This window comes from Charadrius vociferus, unplaced genomic scaffold (genome assembly GCF_000708025.1).
Source record: "Charadrius vociferus isolate BGI_N301 unplaced genomic scaffold, ASM70802v2 scaffold183, whole genome shotgun sequence".
Lineage (NCBI taxonomy): Eukaryota > Metazoa > Chordata > Aves > Charadriiformes > Charadriidae > Charadrius > Charadrius vociferus.
The window spans coordinates 2,868,204-2,878,186 of NW_009648250.1; the positions used below are offsets into that span (position 1 = coordinate 2,868,204).

Consider the following 9,983-nt stretch of genomic DNA (forward strand, 5'->3'; position numbering starts at 1 on the left):
GTGACAGAAATAATGAATTGAAATGTTTTACGTGGATGTGGTCTTACAGTGTTGCTGTATTTAACAAATTAAATTAGGGTGACAAAGCTTTGAATCTTGTGAAATTCTTTTCTCTAATGCAAGCTGCAGTGAGCGTTCAGTCATCAGAATAGTAAGGGTACAACCACCGAGAGCACTAGTTCAAAATAAAGGAATGGCAAAAGCAAACAGTTTACAGTATAAAAAACACAGGTTCAACTTATCTGAATAAAAATCCATTGAAGAATGTTGTAATAGATAACAAGAAAGAATGAATAAACATACTTCACCAGAAACACCATTCTTCAAGTGTACACAATGCAGCATTTTAATACACAGCAACCTGCCTTAGCTATGACAAAAGTAAGGTTCTATTACAATTCTAACAAAAATATAGCTTATATACATTTCTCTGCACATACGTTTTATGAATGTTTCCTTTTGTTTCAGAACTTGGTACAAAACATACAAAAAAGGTTGGCACATTATGTAAGCTACCTGCAGTAAACAACAATCATTGTCACTTTTCTTCCACAGCAATCTAAACTCTGGGGTGGGTTTTTTTGTTGTTGTTGTTGTTGTGGGTTTTTTTTCCTTTACTGTATTCAATTCTTGATACAGCAGAGAGGAGGTAAAGAGTTTGTCTCAAGACCTTTCCTTTTACTGAGTAGTGGACTGCTTCTTCAACTGCAGCTACAGCTTTGATGCTGTTGCCTGCAGCCTGGAGTGCACAGTGTTAAAAATCAGCAGTTCTGCTAGTATTTATTAACTGAATAGTCTGAGAATAGGCTAAAATTTGAACTCATGTTCATGTTCTGCATGTGATTAAAATGAGATGTACAAAAATATGCATTTGTGCTTTGGAAGCTTTAGCATAAATTTCATATCTTTAATGAAAAACTATGTTTAATTTCTAACTTATTTACATCTTTTGAAATACTTTTTACATCACAAAACAAACCAGCATTTTATTAGGAGGGAAAAAGCAGTACAAATCATAAAGCTGTTATAAATTATAACCTGGAAACTTTTTTTTAAAAAGCGACAGGTTCATCATAGAAGTAAGTAGCACAATATATGGGCTTATCATAAAATTTAGATTAGTTTAATAAAATTGATGACCAGGTATACAAACACCACTTTATAAAAAGGGATGTTGGTCAAGTGCCACAATGTTTTTTTTTTTTGTGTGTAAAATTTGATGAAACATTGCATGGTAACCTCTCTAAGGTGGCAGAGAAATGTGTGGATGGCACCAATTATACAGAATATGCTTATTTTCCTCCATTATATGACTAAATTGAAGGGAATTTGACTCGGACCAAGATTTTATATGGAAAATAAAGAAGAGAGAACAGGTGGTGGTCTGAGAGATAGTCTGTGGAATAAGAAGGTTGTTTTAGATGGTGCAGGGTTTGTTTTATACTGCATCCAATTTATCAAGGTTTACTTGTTCTACTGTGCATGTTCTCTTTAGAACTATGATTTAGAGAGATGAAGAACATCAATAGAATTGGAGCAAATTTATGCTAGATAAGTGGGTAGTTTTTATGCTTATTTGTCAACCTATTCTTATACCCCTCTGTCTGAGAAGCAGTTGTGGGAAGTGTTAGTGAATACAGTTCTGTCAATTAAAAGATTTGACAAATGCATATTCAGTATTAGACATTAGTTTCAGAAGTACATTTTCTGCCACACAATGTTATTTCCAAAGAGCACTTTTTCATCTGTGGATTATGTAGCCTTTTTGAAAACATTTTTCTGTAGGATTCAGAGAAGCTTAACAGTGATGAATAAAATATTTCCTTCTTGCCACGCAGTCTTAATTTCACTGGAAAGGAAACACCATCCCTCTTGTAGCCAAGTCAGTAAGTGATTCACAGTGAAACTGGTAGATCAAGAGGTCTGTTTTTCTTGCCTTAGTGTCAGTTGTTGTTTTCTGATGGGAGCCTGAGACTCTTGCACTTTAACTCATCCAGTGTTTTCCAGTGTTTGTAGTTATTAGCCAAGTGTTGCATCAAAACAGGCAGATGTGCAAATGCTGAAATAAACAGGAGAAAGAGATTTAGGATGTATACAGAATCAGCAGAAGAACAGCCCAACCTTGCTGAAATTGGCATTCTACTCTCTTTTGTTCCTTCAGCTGTAGGCTAATGCTATAAGGGGAAAGATTTTTTCAGTCTTTCAAGCAAATCCCTTTCTTAATGTATGATGACTTCATTAAAGTATGCTAGCATGCAACCAGTGTGGTCTCAGTTTCTGCTGCTCAGAAGAAATAAATTGCTGAAGGAAAAAAAGATGTAGATGAAAGAAAGCTTAGTTTTAAGCCATTATTCTTCCCTTCTTTACACAGATTGTCTGGTAAGTGTTCAACTTTCATAAAGCTGGTGTTTTGTGCAGTGAAACAGGCTTCAGTAGCATCGTTGCTTAGATCCTGTGCTGTAGTGCTTATATGTGGGTGCTGCCCCTGAACACAATGGCCAGCTTGAGATTATTCATTTTAGTCTGCAGAAATCTCTGCCTCAGAGCAAGGAAGAAAAAAGCAGATGTACTTACCATCCCATGCATCGAACATATCTGTTATAAAATAATCAATGAAGGAAATTTGAGACTTGGGGATGCTGCAGGTGTTTCTATCAAATACCGGCATTACAACAGGCAGACCCTGTCTCTTCTCTTCATCAGTCTAAGAAAACAAAACTCTAGTTAGCCCCTAGAGCTTTGCTGGCTTTCATGCTGGAGTAGCAAAGGCCGGGGATTAGATGAATTGCAGTAGGAGACTTGAGAAAAACTTTAGGACCCCTAAGGTGAACTGCCTTATTTTCATGTGCTTTATTTCATCTGGAACAGGGACTGAAATCAACATCTCCCTTTCACAAGTACTCTATTACTGTGGTGCTGTGATTGCTCTTAGGTCTGGCAAGGCAGAATGCTCTAACCTGGTGATTAGGACACACCAGCTAAAAATGGAACATGGGGTTGAAGAGTCTTTTAGCAGAGGAGAAGTTTGATCTCTCCTTTTTCAACATCTCTAGTGACTGTTTCAAACCATTTGTCTTTTAATTAAGAGGGATGTTGCTGTCGCTACTTCCTCTGTTTGTACCAGGTTATAAGATGAACAGGAGTAAGGGTATGCTCTTTAACTCTGTGCCCACAACTGGAACAGGTCTGGTTTTATTGCACTCAGTATGGTGGAGGAGCCCCTCATCCCAATAGTCTTAGAATTTAATTAAGAAAAAACATTTTAAATAGTATATGCAACACCTGATGCTGGAATTGGCAGCAGAGCAGTCCCCAAAATTACCAGATGAGGTGAATGAAAAGCAGAACAGTTCTCAGCACCTCACATTGCTGCAGGTAGGCTAGTGCCTACAACTGGCAATTTAAAGATAGCTCATGACGTCTTGACTGCTAGGGAGATGCAGCCTAAGTGATCCCTGGTGTTACCTAGGAAGTGATCAAATTTATTCGCTGTGATTACAATGAAATTCAGACATGTCCCAGGCACTATTTTTTTCTAGTAATAACTATCTCATCTATGATCTGAATTTGGATGGTAGGCATGCCCACTTTTCTGTCTGCAGTCGTAGCTGCTGATTTCTACACCATTAGTAGCAAATAAAAGCTAAGAATATATCAGTTGTCCAAATAATGAACTGGAAGAGTGTTCCACTTTCAGGAAGCTGGTGCATTTCTGTTAGAAAAAGTGAATATTAAGAAAGGAAGTTGAGCTTCCAGTTTCATCCAGAGAGATCCCATGTGATAAGCATTTACGCTGCCCATGCGCCTGCAGCACTGTCCTGCCACATCGTCTGCCTACCGTGGCAATAGTTCAGGTGCCATCTTAGAAGAGAAGGGGACAGCCTGATGATTCAGTTGAGGGCTTCGTCAGGCACGGGTCTTCATGCTCTCTTCAGGGAAGATATTGGGACTAGAAGCTAGAATGGCGACAGTCTTGAATTTCAGCCAATTAAATTGACTAAGTTTAGTCAAATCATTTTGTTTTGGCCAGACAAAGTTGAAAGTATAAAACCTCCTTTCCACCGTTCTGTACTGCAAGCTTCACGGTAAGCAAACTAGCTAACTTTGATTGGGGTGGATTCTTCTGCATGACAGTGCAGGGCCAGTTCTGACTGGGGACAAAAAGCATGTGTCTGGACTCCGTAGGGATGCCAGGCAGACCCTGGGCAGAACAGCAGACCAGCTGATGTGCACTTTCTTACATAACGTAACAGTCAAATTATAAAAATATACATACCTGTGCAAAATACTCCTCTGAAATCCTCCCTGCCCATTCGATACATAGCTCTAGGGGGCGACATGGATTTGCTACATCCGCGCATTTAATCATCATGCGCTTGATCAGTGTCTGGTTATCTGGAAAGTTCTTCATATTGGCTGTACATTCGCAGTCGCTGCCTTCACTCTGTAAAAAAGAGTTGGTTGCGGGGGCTGGTGGCATCCCTGCTAGTAGGAGTGAGGGCATCATTATCAGCTCTAGTGCAATTAGGCAGCAAGCAGACACCCAGTCTCACACCTTCTAATTTCACACAGAGCACCAGGAATTTGGAGGAGAAAGTGGTGTCAGAACTGCAGCCTTGCTAAGTAACTAATGATAGCCTCATTACATATTACAGCTGTGGCAATTCCCAGAATTAACAGCAAAGTTTGTGAAATAACGGAGTCACAGGCTCTTTATCAGCTAGGGCAAGTTATCCTTCTCTCATCCCAGCCTTGCCCTCTTGGAAGAGGACCAGGATAGGGGACACATCCACCAACTGCAAGCTGATGAACCACCCTCCCTGCTGAGTGTTTAAATTTAGGGGTGGTGATGGTGAGGGGCTGCTTCATTTAGGTGAATTTCAAACTTTGGTGTTCATTCCTAGATAAGAAAACTGAGGCAGGCACAGGGCCATTCAGTTCCAGCATGTTTGCTAATAAAACTGCCTCCTTTGTCCTGGATTTTGAACCCTTTAGTTACCAGCTAGGATGAAGTCTCAGATAATCTATGAGATTAACAGTAGGAAAACACAGGAGGGGCAGACTGACTGCAGAAAGCCTCTGTTGCTAGGCAGTAGCATACCAAACTGCTTACTGACTGCTCTGGAGAGCAGGTGGAGGGGACAGAGTAGTTGTTACAAGTGTGCTGTGGCATCATCTTCTGGGTCTTGAACAGTTTAGAAGGGCATAGGTATATTATGTTCCTTATTGAGTAATAAAAAGCCTCCACCTCAGCTCACCATGGCATTAACACTATTCTCAAAATAATATATTTGTGTAATTATGGCCTCCCTTCACTGCTAAATTCAACTCTTGAATCAAAAATTGAACATAAATACTTTTTACCACCATGGCTAAATTAATGTCTTCGTGGTTTATGGGTAGATACTTTGCAGTTACTCTTGCCAATTCAGGCATTAATCTTCTAACTTTATGTTTAGCAGTTAATTTTTTTTCAGCACGGGTAGCCCAGCAAAGAGCTGCCAAATTAACCCTGCTCCTTAACTGCTGTTCAAGATCAAAAATAGGAAGAGCCGCTGTTAACGGTAAGGAACAGAACAACCTAATACTGGGGAAAAAGTGCAAGTGGTTCTGTGCTCTGCTTTTACTGCTCTCCCACTCTTGTGCATTTTAAAATAGTCTCTGCTATAAACAAGTAAGATAAAGGAGAGGAGTCAAAGAAAATATTTTCTGTAGGTTAGAAAGTCTGATTGCAGTAGAATGTATGGAGAGCATTTAAAAGCTCTCAGGGAAGTGCTGGAAAAAAATGCATTCATGGGATAAAAGGGAGAGTCCCAGAAATGTGTTCAGAGCTTGGTTTCAGTGAGGCTTGTGAATCTAAATCCTACATGCCAATGTGGGGATGCCAGAAAACAAATGAGGTTTTAAAAGGGTGGAGATGGAGCAAACATTTCAGAAAAACGCTTAAGCCATCAGATGGAGAAATGAAACACTGTGAGAAGCCACATTTCCCGGTGACACCTCAGAGGGCTTTTTCAGAAATTGGTGGAGCAAGCTGCTATCTGGTCCACGAGTAAGTACAGAGAAACGTGAGAGTTGGTAATTCCATGCCACCCACTGATGTGGACCTTCCTTTCCTTGGCGCTGTGATCTGTAGTGGGATCCCCACTGTCCTGGCTTAGACCATGGCAGGAGGGAAAACCCATGAAACACAGCACCAGGGGATGTGCTGGGAGCACTGTGCAGGAACAGTGATAGGAGTCCCCAACAGTGCCCAAACCATGTCTCCCTGTGCTGTGGGACTTCTGGCACTGAAGATGGTCAGGCTAATTCAGACCCAGTGCCACATCCAGTGAGGCCTGCAGAGCTTGGGAGTGCTGGGCAGTACAGTGCAAAGTGTCCACAGAGCCTCTGAATTTCAGCAGCGTTTGTGATTTCCAGCTCAAACTGCTGGAAGAACGGAGCTCAGCAGTCCCTAGAAGCAGGTCAATTCAGCTGATGTAATACTGTCCCTAAAGTTGTAAACTCCACCAGTCCTGTGCAATCTGTTGTAGGTGACCCTGCTCTGGTGGGGGGATTGGACTAGATGATCTCCAGAGGTCCCTTCCAACCCCGACCATTCTGTGATTCTGTGACTGGTTTCTGCACCCATGACAGTCTACAGGGCAAAAAGTCCAGTTATGGAGAACTGACAGAAGCTACTTTGCTTTCTTTTTATTATCACTGACCTTCAATTTGGTCTGATTTTTTTTTTCCCCCTCAATGTTTCTAACGAAGCATTGTTTTCACTAAGCTGTGGTAAGATGGTCTTTGCTTAGGTAAGTAGCACTGCCCTGGAGAACCCTGTCAATCACTGAGCACTCAACCTCAAAAGGCAACATGAGAAGGTAGAGAGGGGCCCGGGCATCTTATGAAATATACCCTGGCTGGTGATGGAGCATTATGGTGTATAACTGATAGGAATAAAGACCCAGATGTCTGTTGGTACAATCAGGAATGGGGATGGAGTGGAGAGGTCTCAGGAAGCAACGGAGTTATTCCTTGTGGCTTGAAGGCTCCAGATTACATAGACACAAAACTGTCAGGGCAGGTTCCTCAACTACAACCCCAGGCTTGGGCAAATCCCACTGTTTTGAAGCAGGACCACAAGCATAAGTGCCAACCTGGCTCCACGCACAGAATTTTGTATGTACAAAAGCACCCACCCACATGCTTCGTGAACACCATGGCTTTGAAACAAAGGCTTACAAAATGTTTAAATGAGCTAAGGGCAGACCTAGATGTAGAAAATGAGAAAATAAAAGTATTTTTTCACACTTTGAGGTGAGAGGTCACAAATCCAGTTGTGTATTTTGGGCATTACCACAGTGCAAATTAATACAACATGAATGAAAATAATACTTAAAGTTCTCTTGGAAGAACTTCACTGAGATGTATGAAGGCATGAAATCTTGCAAGCACTTACGTGTAAGCTGGTCTCCTCAGATGCCATTGGCTTGTTGATGCTGTTCACAAATTTGTTCACATGCTCAAAGTGCTTCGTCATCTCCGTTGCCAAAACCATATCAATAATGGCCTGGCGCAATGTCCGGTAGTGATTTCTAGGAAACAAAAAATATTTCCTGCTCTCAAGCCTGCCAGAAAGAGCTCTGTCTGTTCCTTGTCCTTGCCCAGACAGCACTGCAAGACACTGCTCAGGGGCTCATCTACATAAGCCAGCACCTTCAGGGTTATGAATGATCTAGAGTTGGAGGAATGGACCAGATCATTCCTCTTTGGGTTCCTCCAGCTCTGACATCCTGTACTGCCTTTTTTCTGTTATTTTCACCTAATGAAAATCAATCCCCTGAAGTAAATAAATATTTACAATTCAGTTTCACAATGCTGCAACACCTTCCCCAGGAATGGCACCAACACATCTCCATCTCACTGTATGTTAGCTTGCAACTCAAATCTCATTTTTTTAAAAAACCAGCAGTGTTATGTGGGGGTAGACAAATTCATTACCTGTTTGGGGGTCAGGCCCTTTCCATTTCAGAACCCTTTCTCTCCCGCCCTGTCCCTGTAAAAGCTAGGCTGATACAATGGGAACTCCCATGCTACGTGCATGCCCAGCAGCAGGATGCCTCCAACTCTCCCAGAGTTTCAGCTCCCTCCACTACCACCCCTCTTCATCCCATGTGAATGCAGCAGTGCCAGCAAGCATGGGGCCACATGCAGACACAGTCTACAGCTTCTGGCTGCAAAAAGGAGGCAGTGGGTCAAGATGCAGCCTTGAGGCTGCCAACTAGACCATGGCAATGTAATCCATAAAAGATTATCAGACATCTCTATATGCTTCCAAAAAATACAAATTGGAGGGGGGTGGGGGTGGGGTGTGTGTGTCAGGAAATGAAAGCTTTTTAAAAAAATCATGTCTACATAGGACTCTGGAACAGAGGTTCAATATCAATGTTTCTATTCAAATTACATTTTCTGGTTTGAAGGGTAGGCTCCCAGTCTGTCTCAAATTAAAATGCCCACACAAGCAATCCATACATGCACACTTCCCTTTTCCAGCAGACCCACCTATCAATATTCTTGAAAATGTTGCATTTGCTCTCTTTAGTTGTAAGCTGAAATGCCAGTGCTGTGTGATGGCTCTCTAATACAGCCGTATCGTTGTAAAGGACAGCCAGTTCACTGCCTGCATTGCACAGGAAAGAGTTGGTCCGTCCAGGGTGGTCTACGTCATGAATGGTGGCAGCTATTAGCGCAGCCACTTCATCTAAATGGTCAAGGCTTCCCTACAGGAAGACAGAGAAATTATTAAATGGCACAAAAATCACAGTAAATAATTTCTGGTCATTTCCAGGTACCCACAAACATGCAAGTGTAAACTTAAGGGCAGGGATTCTACCTCCTTGCAATTGTTTTCCACTCACTGCACCCACAGGTTACCTTCTCCAAAGCTGCTGCTCCTACCCTTACCCAAACCCTCTTTCATTAATAAAACTTTTTTACTGTGCTGTCACCTAAGCAGTATCTTTGCATTAAAAGCTCTAATGGTGGATGGACTCTCTAGAGGTGTCCTTCCACTTTGTATGCTTGCCTGGATGCATCTGTACTGACCCTTCTCCCACACAGCTTGTGTGTTTTAGGATAGGATAGGTCAGGATAGGACAGGACAGGACGTTTCAGTTGGAAGGAACCTACAACAATCATCTAGTCCAACTGCTTGACCACTTCAGCACTGACCAAAAGTTAAAGCATGTTATCAAGGGCATTGTCCAAATGCCTCTGAAACACTGACAGGCTTGGGGCATCGACCACTTGTCTAGGAAGCCTCTTCCAGTGTTTGACTGCCCTCTTGGTAAAGAAATGCTCCCTCATGTCCAGCCTAAACCTCCCCATGCGCACTTTTGAACCATTCCCATAACGAGGAGAAGAGATCAGCACCTGCCTCTCCAAAGCTTATGCAAAGCTTTATGGAGAGCTGTTACTAACAGCCAGTTACCAAGAGATAGAAAAGAGACAGGTTTGTCCCCCCTGTTGTTACTACTGAAAAATGTAAAATCCTTACTTGTATAAACAGACATAACTGTGTGGGCCTGCAGGCATCACAGGAAAAGACTTCAAGGGCAGAGTGACTTTATGAAGCCACGACCATTATTTAAGTAAACACCTGACTTTCGAATGACACACATAAAATGGTAAACACACCGAAATCCTAGCCCAAAGGACTCCTAGGTGCTGGTTATACCTTAACTCTCTCATTCCCAAGAAAGAAGGCGGTAGCATGCAGGACATCCGCTGCGTGTGTGGAGTTATGGTATGAGTTGGAGGAGTGGTAGTTGGCTTCAATCACCTGCAGCCATGCTCGCAGCGTTGCTTCTGAACAGTTTAAAAACTCAGAGACGCCAAACCGTGCAAAAACTTTTAAGCCCAAATACACTAATGGCCTGAAAAACAGTAGAAGGAAAAAGCACAGCTGTAAAATAGGAACTTCTGACGTTCTGAAGAGC

The 9,983-nt window shown here is 42.1% G+C and overlaps 1 protein-coding gene across 1 annotated transcript in view; it reads right to left on the reverse strand.

Annotated features, from left to right (window-relative positions):
- Window positions 1-1,943: 1,943 nt before the first annotated feature.
- PDE8B (phosphodiesterase 8B) overlaps window positions 1,944-9,983 on the reverse strand; it is a 42,236-nt gene continuing 34,196 nt past the window's right edge. Inside the window, exons 16-21 of the mRNA XM_009884242.1 lie at window positions 9,722-9,920; window positions 8,548-8,765; window positions 7,445-7,580; window positions 4,277-4,444; window positions 2,575-2,704; window positions 1,944-2,059 (exon numbers count right to left, since the gene is read on the reverse strand). Coding sequence (XP_009882544.1) covers window positions 1,944-2,059; window positions 2,575-2,704; window positions 4,277-4,444; window positions 7,445-7,580; window positions 8,548-8,765; window positions 9,722-9,920 — 967 coding nt within the window. The remainder of the gene's footprint in view (window positions 2,060-2,574; window positions 2,705-4,276; window positions 4,445-7,444; window positions 7,581-8,547; window positions 8,766-9,721; window positions 9,921-9,983) is intronic.